This window comes from Jatropha curcas, chromosome 11 (assembly GCF_041381405.1).
Source record: "Jatropha curcas cultivar XTBG-Jc1 chromosome 11, XTBG_Jcur_1.0, whole genome shotgun sequence".
NCBI classification, from domain to species: Eukaryota; Viridiplantae; Streptophyta; class Magnoliopsida; order Malpighiales; family Euphorbiaceae; genus Jatropha; species Jatropha curcas.
Window position 1 is genome coordinate 2,583,169 of NC_143161.1, and position 18,079 is coordinate 2,601,247.

At 35.0% G+C, this 18,079-nt stretch overlaps 3 protein-coding genes across 4 annotated transcripts; 2 read left to right on the forward strand and 1 right to left on the reverse strand.

Annotated features, from left to right (window-relative positions):
- Nucleotides 1-1,348: 1,348 nt before the first annotated feature.
- Nucleotides 1,349-3,126, forward strand: OFP5 (ovate family protein 5). The gene has a single exon (XM_012236449.3). The coding sequence runs from the start codon at nucleotides 1,736-1,738 to the stop codon at nucleotides 2,963-2,965; it is 1,230 nt and encodes a 409-aa protein (XP_012091839.1). The 5' UTR covers nucleotides 1,349-1,735; the 3' UTR covers nucleotides 2,966-3,126.
- A 2,018-nt stretch (nucleotides 3,127-5,144) lies between these two features.
- Nucleotides 5,145-7,487, reverse strand: LOC105649716 (heat shock transcription factor A4A). The gene is made up of 3 exons (XM_012236451.4): nucleotides 7,297-7,487; nucleotides 6,387-7,072; nucleotides 5,145-6,255 (listed from the first exon to the last, which is right to left on the reverse strand). The coding sequence occupies exons 2-3, from the start codon at nucleotides 6,600-6,602 to the stop codon at nucleotides 5,251-5,253; spliced, it is 1,221 nt and encodes a 406-aa protein (XP_012091841.1). The 5' UTR covers nucleotides 6,603-7,072; nucleotides 7,297-7,487; the 3' UTR covers nucleotides 5,145-5,250.
- A 5,916-nt stretch (nucleotides 7,488-13,403) lies between these two features.
- Nucleotides 13,404-17,601, forward strand: LOC105649717 (BES1/BZR1 homolog protein 4). Of its 2 annotated transcripts, XM_012236453.4 has the most exons (3): nucleotides 13,405-13,831; nucleotides 16,218-16,993; nucleotides 17,209-17,601. In XM_012236453.4, exons 1-3 carry the CDS (start codon nucleotides 13,616-13,618, stop codon nucleotides 17,210-17,212), a joined length of 996 nt encoding a protein of 331 aa, XP_012091843.1. In that variant the 5' UTR covers nucleotides 13,405-13,615; the 3' UTR covers nucleotides 17,213-17,601. The 2 variants fall into 2 exon arrangements, with proteins under 2 accessions (XP_012091844.1, XP_012091843.1); XM_012236454.3 differs by lacking the exon at nucleotides 17,209-17,601 and having other exon boundaries at nucleotides 13,404-13,831; nucleotides 16,218-16,997.
- Nucleotides 17,602-18,079: the final 478 nt, after the last annotated feature.

Sequence of the window (18,079 nt, forward strand, 5' to 3'; positions counted from 1 at the left end):
GAACTTTTTATTTGAATTCCAATTGAACTTTTGGCAACCAAAAGCCATATAATATAACACTGGCTAACAATTTTTGGATCAATGATTAGAATTTGCGAGTGATGTTGGCATTTTCAAAACTACTCAAATAGTCTAATGATGGTCAAAATTAGAAGTGAAATACCCAAAATGTGATCTGGAGATTATGGTCCTTGTACATGGCAATGATCACAAAACCCTTAACAGTAAAATTGAATATGACCACCCTTTCCTCATAGGTTGGCTTGGCTGCATATGTAGCAGACCTAAAAGGGTAATTGAGAGTGGAAGTAAGTGCCCTCACAAAGGGCAAGTCACATTAATAATACTCACAATATGCCTATTATGACATAAATTAGTAATTTAAATAGCTAAATACATCAAATTTTAATTGGTATTGGACATCTTTTTTTTTATTTTTTTTGTGGCGGTTCAATTACTCCTCTTACCCCCTATCAAATATGATTAAGCATTGACAAAAATAGTGCATAATCTTAATATTGGCAATAACTAAATTTTGGTCTTAACACGCAAACTCTGATATTACCAACCTCTCTGTCTCTGATTAGGATATACAGGCTTTTGGGTATCTTTTAAACAAAGTGATGCTGATGCCTCAATATAAACCAAGACAAGAGTGAGTGATTCTGTCCTTAGATTGCAGTCCTTGTCTTTCCACAGATAAAATTTGTGGCAAAATGGTGGCTATGCAACCACTTCTATTGTTTGGGCTTATTAGCTTTCTTGCATAGACCATAGCCCTACCAAAAAACTCAAACCTAATTTGCAGCCTTTCTCTTTTCAATCTCTAAGGACCCTAAGCTCATTACATAATGGTTTCTTCCTTTTGCCCCCTATAGTGGTCTTTGACTTAAAGTTGTATGTAAAAAAGAAAAAAAGAAGTCATTTAATCTAGAACCCAAAAATAAAAGCAAAAGGGAAAAAAGAAGGAACCATTTGATTCTAACAAACAAAAGAAAATGACAAAAGAAAGAAATTTTTCCAAATCACAAAAACCAAAAGAGAGAACTGGCTATCCTAATTGTCTAAAATCTGCCTCCACTTCAAAGCCAAGTAGCTGTTTCAGGCCATCGGAAAAAGTTGGCAATTAGACTGCTCCACGATCTTAATATTTGAGGTGCAATTTTCTAAGTCTAACAAATGTTCTAATTTTCTATTTGTAATAACTTGTTTCCTGCTATCAAACAAGGTATGTTTAGACAATTTAAAGGTAAAAACAAGACTTGTTAACTCACCTTTTGTTTAAGAATTTCATACATTGTATTTAATTTAAAAAATAAATAATTCACATCAAAATTGAAAAAAAAAAAAAATGTAGTCATTACTTGGGAACTTAACAATCTGTAGTTATGTCATGTTGTTTCTGGACCTAGGAAATCGAAAGAGGTCCCCATCTCGACATGAATTATTTTTAAGTACAAACCATAAAGTGGAAAAGAAAATTAAAGTGAGGCAAAGTGGTCACAAGATTTAGAGCGGGCATTTCTTTTGAAAAAAAAATTCTATCAGAAAACAAGTAGGAAACCCACGTTCCTATTTATAAGCCTAACTGTCCCTCAACTGCTAGAAAACTCTCTCCTTCTACTTATCACCATTTCCTTCTCTGCAACTTCATATCCTTAACAAACCAAAGCAAATTCTCATCCAAAGCAAAAAAAAAAAATTACGAAAACCCATTTATCAGTCTTAGCGAAACATGAAATGGTGTAAGAAGAAACCTTCTTCTGCTGCTGCTGCTTTTTCTTCTCGTCCTTTCTCGATCTCTCAAGTTTTGCCCACTTCTTGGACTACAAAGTTCAAGCAAATGAGCATAAGCTCAGGACAAAAACATGCAAAAGTCAAGCAAAAAGGGACATGGAATTCTACTTGTACAACAACAGACTCCTCTAATGGCGGAGGGAAATTTTATGGAGGTGATGGTGATGCTTTTTGGAGATTATCTTTTGGAGATGACAGTGTTGATGACAGCAAGACTAGGGGTGTGCTTCGATCAGTTCGGTATAGTTCAGATGATGACCTTGACTTTCCACTGTCAAGGGTGAATGGAGATGAAGAGACTAAAAAATTTAGTAATACAGTTTCTCATGTGAAGAAAATTAGAGGATTGCCGGAAGAAGTTGAGATTGTGCAACAAATGCAAACTTGTGTAAGTGAAAAAGTAGCAGAAATCAGAACTCCAAGGCTGAAAGTTGAAAGAGATAAGATATTGAGGAAGTCTGAAGAGAAACAATTACAACTTGATAAAGCAGAAGGGTTTCAAAGAAAAACAGTAGCAAGAAGATACGGTGTTCTTGAAAGGGTGGACTGTAAGTTGGCAGCTGTTGATTCAACTACAGAAAGAGATTCTTTTTCTTATCGAAGAAAAATTGAAAAAGATTGTGTTTTTGCTGCTGAGAATGAAAATTATGGCTTTTCTGCAGAAAATTTTAGCTCCAAGTGGCAAAAATTGAAAGAAAAGAAAGTCGAAGAGTTCAAGTCGAGAAATGCAGAACAGAGGAAATCTCTGTACATAAGCAGAGAGTTGCAGAGGAAAAGAACAAAACATAACAACAAAGTAAGAGTTTACTCTCCAAGAACATCTTCAAGAACTGAAATCAGCAAAATAAAAGCTTTGGAAGATATGAAGATGGCAAAATTGAAAACGAAAAAGAAAGCAAAGGAGAAAACAATATTAGGATTCAAGGGTTTAGAGAGCTTTGCAGTGGTGAAATGTTCATACAATCCCCAGAAAGATTTCAGAGATTCAATGATAGAGATGATTAAAGAACAGAGGATTAGCAGACCAGAAGAGCTTGAAGAACTCTTAGCATGCTATCTTACATTAAATTCTGATGAATACCATGATCTCATCATCAGAGTATTCCGGCAGGTATGGTTTGACCTGAACCAAGCTTGTTTTGATACAGAATTAGAGAATGAAGAGTGATTTTAGAATTAACAACATTTCTACTTATGAAAAGGTAACTTGTACGTACCCTGTGAATAGGGAAGATTTTACAGTTCTAATATCATATGCTTCTAGTTGTTTTAATGAGAATGTTCAGCTTAAAGAGCTTCAATAATAAATACTAATGTGCTTGGCTGCTTGTTATCTTATCTTCAAGCGAGGCTTTTTAGAAGAAATGTACCATTGAAGGGAGAATCTATACAGTACCAAAACGCAATGTAGGCCTTAGAAGTACAATGGTTGTTATGCAATAAAATTATTCTGCATTCAACCCCTATAGCAATAAGCAGCAAAGTTAATAATGTTTGCCAAACACTTTCCTTCCCAAAAGCCATATGCTCTTATGGTTGCTACAATTTAGTCCTGTAATAGCTAGGTGCACCATTCTAATACAGCGAGGCTGTGAGTTTCAAACAGCAAAAAATTACCACTTCAACAAGTTCCCTGCATGCACATGAAGACTACTTTCAAATTGTACTGGCAAGTTCGCTCTCATTTTCAATGCACAAGTGCTTGAACCAGCAATAGTGAAATTAGACTGGCTAACACCTTCCTGAAATACACTTTGATAGCTTTCTCACAATTTGCAATGCATGCCAAAAAAGGAATGGTTGGAAAACCATCCTCATCAATCACATTCCTATCTTCTGATATCTAATCATCAGAAAGAAGCCATTTTTGTATGTAGCATAATCGACTATATATTAAAAGTGGCGTAACAAAGAAAAAGGGAAATGTCATTTTCAGTAGCAGGATTCGGTTAAGATTATAGCAAGGAACCTGTGAATATTAAATTAAGAAATATTACAGTCCAGAAGTCATCTGCATAGCTGTCCGGCTACCCAGCCATTACCAGTCTACCTGTCCTACTGTTTCAGAGCTGCATTACAATAGACTTCGACATAAATTAGACTTATAATAGAGGAAGACTGGATGCAATCAGCATACTGTTGATGAAGAAAAGAGCAATCCTTAATTCCATGCATGATGAAGATGAGATTGTGGTTTTTTTTAAATCATTATAAGTGTTTAGAAACCAGAAGACAATACATTACTGGGCACCCTGACAATTATCAAAGGTAATAAATGCATGTGATTCTGACTTCTGATACTTAAAATTACTTTAGAAGAAGTATTCACATTTTTTATGTCATCAGTAACCTACTGATGTTTATTATAGCAAGATCCTACCATAACGAATTTTACCTAGTGATAACCAGCAGTAACAGAGCAAGAGCAACTGAAGCTGACAGGTGATAATTCCTCTCAAGCTCACCAATTAACAGAACCCGACAATGCGTTTCTCTAATCTTTGACAATTATGAATTACATCCAGTATCAATCTAAGGAAACATCGACTTCATAATAATGAAGCTGATACAACCTCAAAGCTTTCGTTGATAAACAAAAAATAAGAGCAAATGCAATTTAACCTGAAAAGCATGTAGATGAAGTGAGTATACTGCACTTACTGATCCAAGTAACCAAGCTGTGCACTGAAGTCAAATTTGTCACAAAGTTAAATAATGAAGAACAATATTGGTGCGAAATTTTCACTCAGCTTTTAAAAAATTCACGGAAGTCTAGATTGCTGATTGCTAGAATCCATTTGCTTATTTCCTGCCATATTAAGCATTATCACATCTAAATCAAATTTAAGATAATTCTCTCTCATATTTGTAACCAAATCCAACAAAACCAAAATACTCCTCTGATTAAGATTTGTCATTAATGGTCATGCCATCCTCATTCAAGTTCCATCCCTTTTTTCCTTAGTTGGCTATAGCCATTTCTTAATAATCTAGAAATGTGAGTAGAGAGGACCAGAGGAGATTGGTTAGTTAACTGTTTATATTTGCACTCGAGCCTCATCCAATTAATGTCTCAGATATTCAAAGTTGCTTGGTCCACGACAGCTACAGGGAGCTCCCTCAATGCATAATGACATAACTAGCAGTATCAGGTACCAAAACTTTTTCCATTCTTAAAGCTAACTGACATTTCCTCCTGAATATAATAGATGCCATGCCAAAAAACTGTTCTAGCCATATAACAACAAAATCACAATTAAACTGAGGAGCCTGCGAAAAACCGGCAAGTATAGTAGCAGCAAGTGAACAATGGATGTGAGATGCAACATGCCAACATAAGTTGATGATGAGATCAAAACACAATCTATTATTACTGCATCAACAAATCATACCTAAATTTAATACATGTGAGGCTCTGAGGCATCAGAAGCCTGAAAAAACAATCAAGCAATTTCAAGTTCTCTCTGCAGGAGTAAGATGCCCCATCTGTTCTGCAAGATTATTTACATTCCTCATATTCCACCAAAATTTTCCTTGCTCACTAGGTTTGATCTCATTTTTCCTATCACCAGAATCCTTTCTTTCTGATTGGACTTCCTGCGCATCAGTTGCACCAGGATTCTCAGTTAAAAACTGTTCCCAGAATACATCATTGACTCCAGTTGCCGCAGTAGGAGCAGTCCCAGATACTTGCTCCTTTGGAGGATCTGGCTCTGGAGCTGAAGCTACAGCAGGCTCAGAATTCATGTCGATGGCAGGAGACTTAGGGCGAACATCAACATTAAACTGTACACAAGATATGGCTGGGCTTTCTCCGCAGCTTATAGATTCATCCAACTCTGAGGTTGAATTGCGTTGAATGTTGGTCTGAACATCATTTACAGTAGTCTCCCAAAATGTCAGGGATGACTCCAACTGCTCAAACTGCTCTGTGTTTGATAGTGGTGTAGAAGTAATATCTGCACTTCCATTGGCGAGACCTTGGCAAGTTGCCATCTGATTATCCTCAATGCTGGCCTCCTCATAAAAATAACCAATTCTTGGCAACCTTCTCTTTCTGTCATGGCCTGTTTCCAATTCTGACATGAGATTTAAAGCAAGTCCAGGTTTCTGCAAGACTCGGGAAACAAAAGACACCATAGTTTGCTGCCTCCGTTCCATCTGTTGCAATTTCTCCTTCAAAGCTTGCATTTGCAACTCAAATCCTTGACGCTCACAGTCATGCCTCTGTAACTCCAAGATAAGCACTTCTTTCTCATTTTTAAGTCTATCTACGTCATCCTTCAATGCCTGTCTTTCTGAATCAGTTAAAGGATTAGATCCCTGTCCTTGGAGATTTTGCATAGAATGGCTGTGAACTGGCTTCCGTCTATGGATGTTCTTCATAAGATGTGGCTTGCCTCTTACAAAATCTTCATTTGCAAATTCCCATTGTTCTGGATCGGCCTTTCTAAAACCCTATTACATTCAACATATTCCAATTCAATCTATCAACCTAAATAAATCTAAATTGGAAGAGAAAGCATAAGTATACACACACCAAACGTTAAAACACACAGACATACAGAACAGAGACAGCATTAGCTTACATATGTGTTCAGCTGTCTGATGAAGCTTGAGAAGTTATTATGCTTAAAGAATCTTGGGAGCAAATCCCTTGAAAACTCTGGTGGACTCCATACAATAAAGCTTTTATTGGTCTGACTCCAGGAAACAATTGAATCTGTGGAAGGATCATCCACCATCTCATATGTCTTTGAAAGGAAAGGTGGCAGTGAATTGGAACTGCCCTGAGATTCATCCATCCTAAACTCCAACCTCTAATCAGTACCACAACATCAACAATCTCCAAGACCCAAAAGCATTCACCAAGAAATATGAAATTCTCAGGTCCCCCTATTATTTAATTGCCAAAATCCAAATGAGTAAATTCATAACCGTTGAATCCACAGTGAGAACTTCTAGACCTCTTCCTTCAGAACACGAATCAGACTTTCAGACGACACTTCTTGGTCAAAACCAGGTCAGAACAGCAGCTTTGTTGGGCTCTCCTTATACTTTACTCCAAACGATCAATCAACAATCCCTTCAGAATTCTCTAAACACCCAATACAAAACCCTAATTCTATACCTTAAATCTTCAGAGAATCCCACACAATCGCGATTAAATTGTGCTCAAATCTACAAACTCAGAAAGACCTTCCCAGTGGCCACATAGAACAGGAAAAAAAACTCAAGACAATTCTATGATCCCACGGAAACAGTTGCAGGTAACCTGTATTTATAACATAAACAGCAAAAATAAACAGTTCCTGAGTTCTGTTATTAGTTAGAAATAAGAAAGACCACTCATTTGACAAGTCATTAAAGAGCACTGATATTTTAATTATGAACTAATCAAACAAGAACTAAAATTTCACAAAAAAAAGGAAACCTGGAGCTAAAGAAAAAGAATTGTTGTACCTATCTGAAGAAAAGAAAAAAAAAAAAAAAAGTTACCCAGAATGGAGGAGTTGCAAAGAACGGGGTTGATTTTGATTTGATTTGCTGGGGGACGAAAACGTTTTGTCCGATTGTCGTTTAGGAAATTTTGGGGATTCTCGCTCTTGAGCCGCTTAAAGTGAATTCCTAGATTAGGGTTTTTATTTATCTGTTTTTGCGTGATCATTAAAAAGGAATACAGATTTTTGGATATAGTTTAATTTTTAAATCAAATTATTATAATATAAATAATAATGTGATATTACCCTGTTTGATTGCGATATTCTCTCTTACCCCCTGCTGGACGATGAGAAGAATCTCCTAGAATTTAGACAATATTTTATTCAAAGAAAATTAATTACTTTATTTTATTTTCTCTATGTTGCATACTTGCATGTGTCGAGTATTAACTGTCTGTATATAGTGTGACGTATGCGCTTTGGTGGCTAATAAGTGCTTGACGACTGACGAGAGTCATGCTTGAAGAATTTTTCTTATATCTTCTAAAATTCATTATTAAAATATTAAAATACTTATATTTGTTTATATTATTAATTCGTCCTTAAAAATCCCACATTGATTATTAAAATTGTGCATGACAAATTAGCTGCGCAAAGAGTGTGTGAGATGAATGCGTTGGTCATTTAATTTAATACGTCTTTTATATAAAATTGTAATGTAATAATTTTGTAGAGATGCCATCGTTAGGTGTATGAAAAAAATGATTGTGGAAAATATGTATTAGATGCATACATTATATAAGTAAATATGTTTTTATAAAATTGTCCAGAGTTTGAATTTGATTTATTAAAATAAATAATATTATGAAGAAGCGGAACTTTATCTTTTAACTCAAAAATGAGTTGTGCATTTCTTACTTAACTATAATAAATAAATAAATTAGTCTGAGGTGTAGTTATTTGGACCATCACAGTTCCCGATTTGTTGTAGAAAGTTTGTGGATTACATAGATCAGTAAACATTATAAAATTACCAGAATTTTGCCTGATTATATTATTAAGTATATATTAATCAGGTTTTTATCTATAAACTAATTTTTAAATTATTGATATAGTTGGAAATAAAAATGAAAAATAATGTATATATATATATATATATTCTAGTATGTATCAGTATATGGCCAAGTGATGAGAATCAAATTAGTTATTAAATACCATTTATCAAGAAAATATATTTAAAATGTACGATAAGTAGTCTATGCACGTGTTTGATTTCTTGTCAACAAAATGATTTCTAGCAACATTAATTTTTAAGAATTTTTTTTAAAAGTACTTTTTGTTTTTTCGAAAAGTTCTTATTGAGTAAGAATTTGAATTATTAAAAGAAATAAATCAATTTTTAAAAGAAACAGTGACGGAATTATTACGATGTCAAATTGATTTAACAACGATTAAAAATTATGTCCGCATGACTCGGCGTTTTCGAGTCTTCTGTCCAATTCCAGGGCGATGCCTTGTTTGTGAAGATGTAAGCGTCTCGTAACTGGTGTCTTACACGTGGCCTGACTTTGCAACTATTACACAAAATTGTCAAATTTGAAACTGGGTTTTCTTAAAGGGAATTTCAAAAGGCCCCAACCCAATTTGTTTTGGGTTTCTGGGATCTAATTCTGGATTTGAAATCCCTAATTGAACCCACTAAGATTTCAAAAGCCCATTTGGAATATAAGCCAAGATTCTGACCGTATGGATGAAGCCCACTCGTGACTCATATTTATTTTCTAGAAATAATGAAAATTAAAAGATTTACAAATGCATAAAACACTTGTCTTATAAAAATTTACGCTAATGACAATATATTATTTTATTTGAAATTAGTAATAAATTAAAATTCTATTTTTTTAAAAGGGAAAGGTAAATTGTGGAGGACTCAAATGTCAATCGATAACAAATATTTCCCATTCCGACTTGATGCACTTGTCAGTTATCATTACAAAGCGGAAAGATTAATTGCTGCCACTTATGTTTGCACTTTTAACAGATAATAAAGCTCTCAATTTTTTTTTAAAAAATAAAATTGTCAAATCCACCGTCGTTTTCCCCCGAGAAAATACAAACATTATATTTTAAACGATATATACTTACTTTTTAAAAAACAAACTGATATTCAGTTTACAAATGTAAAATAAGACAAACTATAATAAATTTAAAATTATTGTTAAATTTTAAGGTTATCTCGTGTTAAATCATTTAACCGTCTTTTTCAATTTATGGTTATATAAGAGATTAAATAGTTAATAATAATTGTATTAAAATAAGTGATTTAATATTTTTTAAGTGACATTAAAATTTTAATTCTATCAAATACTCGCCGGAGTATATTACTATTTAGTGAAGAAATTTTATTTAACAAGAAAAGTACTTTATGAAATGAGTAATAATTTAATAAAACCAGATTTCGATGCCTTTATAATGATTTCTTTAAAAACCAAAGATCAAATAGTAATTTTGGTTAAATTTGAAGGACTTTATAGTAATTTGATTATATAAATAAATAAAGGAAGAAAAGAAAAGGCATATACGTACAAGAAGCAACTAAAATATAGTAGAATAATTAAAAGAAAGAAAAAGGAAATAATAAAATGATAGGAACAATGATACGATTGGGCTACAACTACAAGATGGATAGATGGGATGGGGGGAGAGACGTGTCTGAGTGGGAGAAGAAAGCCAACAAATTTTTTCAATTTTTTTAATTCATTTAAAAAAAAAGAAAAAGAAAAAAGAAAAATCCACCGTTACAAAAAAGATAGCACGCAACGCAAGTGAAGTGCCTCGTGGGTGGCAAGCATATCGGGCATCACGTGACCCCACCAGTTTAACGGATATGATTAGACCTCTTACATAATTAGTGGTCCCCATCCCCACAGCATAGGACCATTAAGCTACACTTACATCGGCCACCACAATAACACTCCCCACTCTCTATTCTTCTGTGTATGTCAAAAAGAACTCCACCTCATACGATACTCCCGTGATTATTGCCACGCAAATTGGGACAAAATAAAAGGTAATTTTTTATTTAATTTTTTAGGATAAAAATATCAATTTTTATAATTATTTAATGACTAATTACATAAATTAATCTTATTTTTTCAAAAAATGAAAACAACGAAAAGTTGTGTATAACTCATTTGGTCATAGGCGCTTAACGAGCCCAGCATCAACAACACACATGAACTGATGAGCAGACCCAACGTATGAAACGGACCCAAGTGGGTGGATTCCAATTGAGTTTATTGAGTACCAATTGGAGTCCGCGGCGCACGTGCGGGATTGTTCAAGTCTTCGGGATAATGACTGTTGGGGCCTGGGGGGAGTGGTAAGGGAAGGGACCCGCTCCCCTACCTCATTTTATAGTGCTGACTGCTGCCCAGCAATTGATAATTATCATTAATTACAGGCACTCTTTTGATATTTTCTTTTTCTTTTTTTTATTTAAAATGTTGATCTTCAAGAATATTTTTAATTTTATATGAAATCAAGCAAGCCAAATAATAAAAAAAAAAAACTAATTTTGACACTTCTTTAATCTCTCTCAGTTTTTCTAATTTTATCAATCTATATTTTATATTTTATTATATAATATAATAATTGTGATTTTCATATAATAGCCATCCAAATTTAATTGGGGTGTGTAGGCTCCACACGTCATATGTAAGTTATTTTAGAAAATTTATTAACAATTCAACAAAAAGAATTTAGTTCTTCTGGTTGGCTAGATGGACAAAATAGCACTGAGTAATAAAAGTGGAATGGTTAAGATTTTTTTTTTTTAATTGTTAGTAGATTTTATAAATTAATACTGAAATGTGATATGTAGAGTTTGCACAATTAAAACTAACATGTTAATTGAATTTAGATAGTAATTTTATATAAAAATCATAATTATTATGAAAAATGAAATACAATGTATCAATTCATAAAATTGAAAAAATTTGTTATAATAGTAAAAAAACTTAAAAATTGAAGTTTTATGTTTTATTATCATTTTGCCATTAAGCAATTATTTTTATTTTATATTTTCTTACAAAGTGTTTCTATTCAATAAAAAAAGTACTTTTGAATAACTAACCATACGTGTTCAAGAGAAAAATTATTATTCTAATTGAATTTTAAAGTCAAATCTTATGTTTTGGTTTTGATTAATTTGACTTTGTCTTTCATTTTCAAGAAAATGTTATTATTTACTCAAAACTTATTGGTGAAGCAAATCTTTGATAGTCAAGCCAATCCAGTAATAACATTTTCGTTTTTGTTTTGTTAGGAGGGAAAGGGATATGAAAAGAAAGGAAGTCATTTTTCTTAATCCCAAAATTGCGAGGAAAAAAATAATAATAATAATAATTTAAATTTACATATATCATTGTCAATAACAAATTCTAATCGGTCTTTTTTATTATTAGAAAGTGAAAAATCTTAAATTTAAATGCAATCATCTACTAAATACTAATATATTTATTTGGTAAAATTGATTAGAGAAGAAAACGGGTTGCACATTTTATGTAGTCTAATTCTAAAGATATAGATTATTAATAAATTTATGGTAGGCAAAATTCATTATTTTTCATTTTTAAGTTACATCTTTTTTCACATTATTTAAATGTCTAAAATTAATTTATTCTAAAGATAGCCATAGCCCCGTAAGTAAGTGCGTGGCCCTCTTTTTAGAGTTTCACAGCAGAGGTGAAAGTGGAAGTCGAAGACGAGACGATAAAGCGATCAAAATCAATCATCTAATTTGGAAGGTGGCGCAAATCAGGTGGCCCACCACCAATACCAAACTTTGAAAAGGAAAAAAATATAAAGAAAGGAAATAATAGCCATGCCATGGTCTTTTGTCCAAATTACCCAGAGAAACCCACCTGGGCTGTCTAATCATGCAACTCTCTTACTACTCACGCTAAAAGAGCAGTGTTTGGGGGGCACCATCACGTGAAAGGAGAGGGTTTTTTGGAATACACAAGTTGTGTTCTAAGGATTAAACATGTCATTTCAATATGTAAAGATATTATGATAATCTGGCCTTACCCACACAGCCATACATGCACATAATTTTAATTACACAATACAAACTTACATACACTGACAAAAGTGACACTGCAATTCTTCGGGCCATACTCAGTCGGCCAAGACAGCAATCCCCACCGCTTCCCGCACTTGTGCTCCATCAATCGTAATGCCAAGGCTGCTAGCGCCCCACCCTCTTTCGCCTGCCTCGACTAAATCCGCTTTCCCATTGGCAATGTGACATTAATGATTAAGATTTCACGTTATCGGCAGTGTGATTCCTTTCAATTCGTAAAATATAAAGATTTTTTATCTATTTTCAAAATTGAATTTATAATTTTATTTTTTCAGAAATTGAGATCACTTATTATTTATAGTTTATTAGTTATAGAAAATAATTTTTAGTGATTAAATTTGTAATTGCCCTTATACTAGCATAAATTCATTAATTAATACTATATAAGGAATATCTTATAACAACCAAATCCTACTTATTATCCAAATTTTAACTTATTACATGGTTGAGAGGCTTGCATTTATTTTTTGCTTAAAATGAATCATTAGTAAAAGAGAAAAGGTGCGAGAATTTTTAGCTGAGGAGTAGTATATTTAGGGCCATATAGGACAGACTTGTCGGCCATTAGCAAATTTACATTTGAATCCAGGTTGACACTCAGGTTAGTATCCAACAGATTAGCCCATTTGGCTTTTATGTAACTTACCATTTGTTGGTTATGGGTCATGGTCAAACTTAAGTCAAACCATTCCGAAGCTGGTCCAAAATCCAAATAGGCTGTGCCAAATCATATATTACGGTTTTATCACTCATCGCCAAAAAAATATTTTCTGTCATAATTCCAAAACTACCCTCTAACCATTAAAACGGCAACGTTCTGTTCTCGACGTCTACTATTGTGTTTACATCCAAGCCCCACGTCAGCTCACAACTTCTTTACTCTTTATAAAAAGCCTAAACACGTGCTCAAACACCGTGATCCCGGAGCAGAGCCTATAATGGCATTCTCGTTATTTATAGCATTTACTAGGTCAAATTCTCTAATACTCTGTATTTAGTTCACCTTCCCCAACCCACCCCTCATTTAACTACTTCTCTTGACCAGAAGCCAGAACCAAAATAAATAAAAGGAAAAAAAAAAAAAAAAGGAAAAACCGCCAAAATTCCGGTTTATTTTCTCTGCACTGTTTGTTTTCTGAGAAAATTCAAGCAATCTTTCTTATCGAGAAGAGCTTCTATCGGTTAGCTCTTCTGCTTCAGCTTGCTCTACTGTTGATAGAGAGCTAAAAAAATGACGTCGGGGACGAGAATGCCTACGTGGAAGGAGAGAGAGAACAATAAGAGACGAGAAAGGAGAAGAAGGGCGATCGCCGCAAAGATCTATGCTGGACTGAGAATGTACGGAAATTACAAGCTCCCGAAGCACTGCGACAATAATGAGGTCCTTAAAGCTCTCTGCAACGAGGCCGGTTGGACCGTTGAAGAAGACGGCACTACTTACAGAAAGGTAACTTAAAAAAAATAACGAATTTCTGTTATAAAGTTGTATTCGCGCGTTAACTGGTTTTTTAGCTTGTTTTTGTTAAATCTTAAGTTGTTAGTTATGATAGACTGCGGTCGGTAGTGTTAGATTACCGGTCACAGATCTGAATTCAGCATTTCTGTTTCGAAAAACTTTCCGAGAATTATTTTTCCGGCAACCTGAGTTGCTAAATGAATGTCAGTGGAGCTGTGTCTTGGTTGGTTTTCTTTGCTAAAGTGCGCGGTGTGAATCGTGGCGTATGATAGCGATAGCACGAATCGTGACTTAAAAAAGTAAGGTAACGCATACTAATGAACGGTTAGGATTGATTGTTTTGGTTGGTTTCATGTGACGTTAGATCGTATGGGTTGTCTTTTGTTCCTCTTTTTCACTTTTTGATTTTCTGTTTATTTTCCTTTTCAACGCACAAAACACGAGATCTTAAGATTCGTCTGTGGACTTCGATCCTTATATACGAACACGGTAAACAGTAACTCAGATATTGAGCAGACACCTTTTCAGACGAAAATATCCATTCCTGAACGATCAAGAGGCTCCAAGTTCAGTAATTTCAGAGGGGCGGTTTCGTCATTCCAGAGCACAATCCGTCTCTTGGATTGAACTTTCGCTTTGCCGGCTTTAATGCGAGTCTGATGTTTCTTTTTTAGCTCAATTTTCTTTTTTACCTCTTTTGGTGATTCCTGATCTTCCGGCTGTCTAGCATTTTTTCATGAAAAAACTCTTTTTCAGTTTTCTCTTTCACTTTCTGCAATCGCAAGGTCATTTTGGTCATTCCATAAAAAATTGGGTGTAATTTACCCCGATATTCGCGGGAGTAATAGTAATAAACTAATAATTGGTTGCATTCATTTTTACTGTTATTTTGTGTTTATTGCATTTGATGGCCTTTGTAGTGATAAAGTTGAAAAGTGTGATTTAATTGAGTAGATTATGGAGAAGGGGGTGTGAAGATGGAATCCTTGGATTCCCCTTGTATGAAAATATATCAAGTAATTTGAGGAATATTTTAAAAGGAGTAAAGCGTGTGGGGAGAGCGTTTGATTAGTTTAGGAACATGTTGGGGAAGATAGCGTGTCGTGGGGTGCAGTATTTTGATAACGCTATGGTTTGAAATTAATTCTTGCTTTAACAAAGTTTTTTGTCGGGTTTCAATTACCATGTTGCCCCCCTCCCTGTCATCTTGTCCATTGCTTTGAATAAATTAAGGGTACTTTTTGGTGGAGTGTGGAAATGGTGGCTCAAAAGTGTCACCAAGTAAGCACATGGTATGCTGTGTGATCCGTTCACATGTGAAATTGGTTCTGCATAATTTGCATGACAAATAGAAGAGAAAAGGAAATAAGTTCACTCTGACAGCTTCTAAAATTAACTTTTTATTTATTCTATCATTAGTATTGAGTGGGGTTTAGGAATTATTTATTCCGTGATTTAATTGTATAGAAAAATGGATGAGATGGAGCTGAAGCAGGTCATATAATAAGACTTTAAGGTGATAGGCTTTGAGAATTTAAGGTGATTGTGGGATGTCCCACGACAAACTGATAGGCACCTTAATAAAGTAGGCTTTAGAGCAGATCAATCGGAGCTTGTATAAGGGTGATGAGTATGAGATAATCTCAAATATTTATTAATGAAGTGCCATTAAGAAATTATGGTTAGGTAGACTTGATACACTGTGAACTACACTCATAAATGAGGTAGGCTCACAATTATTTGTATGTCTATACCATTGTGGACAGGATCCACAAAAAAAATTCAGCACAGAAGCGGAACATCAAGGTGCTACTTCTGTCCCATGGTTGAACTATTTCTATGTCAAATGCATCATATCTTGCTGTATAATATGTGTTTGGGGATTGTATTTCAAGTGCTTGCATACCTTAACACTTCGAAGCACCAAATAATGCATCTGGATGCAGCATATTGGTGTTTTGGGATTGAAGTGCATTGAAACTGCTCATACACATTTTCCAACAGGTGTTGTGAAAGGTTTTATTCTATTTTAATCAATTTTAATTTGAACAAATGACACTTTTTGAAGTAGTAGAGCTGCATTATACTAGGCTGAGTTCATTTGCATGGACTTATAACCAAGATTGCATTATACTTAAACCTCCTAGGTGGATGTTAAGGGATCTGTATTAGGTCAAATTTCTTAATATTAATAGCATAATATATGGTGATATGGTAGGAAAATTGCTACTGCTAGTTTATTAGTTTTCTCGTTGTGCATAAACGGACACTTCTCGAAGTCCATTTATTTGTCTCACTCACTGTATTCATTTGAATAATATTGTGCCTCTTGAGAAATTTGAATAATTTGTTGTACTCACTGTATTCATTTGTACAGGGCTGCAAACCCATGGAACGCATGGACATTATGGGAGGATCAGCATCAGCTAGTCCCTGCTCATCCTACCACCCAAGTCCTTGTGCATCTTATAATCCAAGCCCTGGCTCATCTTCTTTCCCAAGTCCTGTTTCATCCCGTTACACTGCGAATACTAATGGCAATCCTGATGCCAATTCCCTCATCCCGTGGCTTAAAAACCTCTCATCTGGTTCATCGTCAGCCTCATCCAAGCACCCTCACCATCTCTACATTCACACTGGTTCAATAAGTGCTCCTGTCACTCCTCCGCTGAGCTCCCCAACTGCCCGAACTCCTCGCACAAAAAATGACTGGGATGATCCAGCTGCTGGGCCATCCTGGGGAGGGCAGAACTATCCGTTCCTGCCGTCATCTATGCCCTCATCTACCCCACCAAGCCCTGGCCGTCAAGTCCTGCCCGATTCAGGATGGCTAGCGGGTATCCAAATTCCCCAAAGTGGACCGTCATCACCCACATTTAGCCTTGTCTCACGGAACCCATTTGGCTTTAGGGATGAGCCTTTATCAGGTGCTGGATCTAGAATGTGGACTCCTGGGCAAAGTGGGACATGCTCTCCTGCAGTTCCTGCTGGTGTTGATCAGACAGCGGATGTTCCAATGGCAGACAGTATTGCATCTGAGTTTGCATTTGGAAGTAACACAGGCGGATTAGTGAAACCTTGGGAAGGGGAGAGAATCCATGAAGAATGTGTATCTGATGATCTCGAGCTTACGCTTGGAAACTCTAGAACTCGGTAAAATGGGATAAAAAACCTTGGCTGGAAATATAGAGTCTGTTTGCTAAATAGTCACATCTTTGTCTCTGGTTGATATGCATGAGAAAATTTGAATTTTGGGTTACGAGTTCAAAACCAAGCTCTTGCATCCAAAGCACCAGAGAAAAAAAAAAGATGTAGCCTGTTTTACAATTACTTCTATTCTTTTGTAATGAATTGCTTTCTTGGTGCAGATAAGGGGGCTTGGTAGAAAGGTTGAGGATGAGTTGATCTATGGATCTCTTGATTTGGCTTCTTCCTTCAATTTAATGCCTTCGTGTCAATGACTTTGTATTGTGCATGCTTCGGTTGGCGGGGAGCTGAGTTAGAAGTACAGTGAGTAGGAGAACCATTTTTTTTTCCCTTCTTTTTTACTTATTTCCGTTTTCAACAGGAGAGAACTGAAAATTAAATTATAAATATGTCATGGTGGTGGCGTAGCCCCTTCAGTTCAATTCATTCTTCTTTTTAATTTTTTTTTTATCCTTTTCGTTGCCGAAAAAGAGAAGTTCCTATTGCAACATTAATGCTTGTTTGGTGTGATTTTAGTTTTGCCATTGAAAAGGGAATATGGATTTCAAGATCAACAGATTAGTTGTGGCCACACTCATGCATGCATCTTTATTAGTGTTTATGTGTTGTGAGATATTGGTAATTCACGATATATCTCTTGGCACATCTTCTTTTACTTTCTGTTGCTACAACTAATCATAAAACCAATAAAGAAGATCAGGCACAGCTATCAATATCATAATGCTTATCATTGTATCTGTCAGTAACTGTAGGCTTTTATAAGTGCAACTACGTCGTATTGTTTTGGGTATTTGCACAAAGAGCGTGAGAGTAGGTGCCTATCAGCCTTTTATACTGGTTAGGGAAGAAAGCAACGTGATATCATGGAATTGTGTATTTAAGTACGTTGCATTAGTGCTTTCCGTTGTCTTGCCAGTCCATTTGATTATTTTTAACAGATCATTTTTTTTAGAATTTAGGACGCAATATGCCAAAGCCAGGCAGCCACCCATCATTTCTGCACATTAGTCATCGTTTTTCTGAACCCAACTG

What these genes read in the sequence shown, in the direction of transcription:
- LOC105649716 (XM_012236451.4), bottom strand. Translation starts at nt 6,602, where the DNA reads ATGGATGAATCTCAGGGCAGTTCCAATTCACTGCCACCTTTCCTTTCA. An exon ending in TCAGACAGCTGAACACATAT is followed by an intron (nt 6,256 to 6,386) that starts GTAAGCTAATGC and finishes TGAATGTAATAG; the next exon opens with GGTTTTAGAAAGGCCGATCC.
- LOC105649717 (XM_012236454.3), top strand. Translation starts at nt 13,616, where the DNA reads ATGACGTCGGGGACGAGAATGCCTACGTGGAAGGAGAGAGAGAACAAT. An exon ending in ACGGCACTACTTACAGAAAG is followed by an intron (nt 13,832 to 16,217) that starts GTAACTTAAAAA and finishes TCATTTGTACAG; the next exon opens with GGCTGCAAACCCATGGAACG.
- OFP5 (XM_012236449.3), top strand. Translation starts at nt 1,736, where the DNA reads ATGAAATGGTGTAAGAAGAAACCTTCTTCTGCTGCTGCTGCTTTTTCT.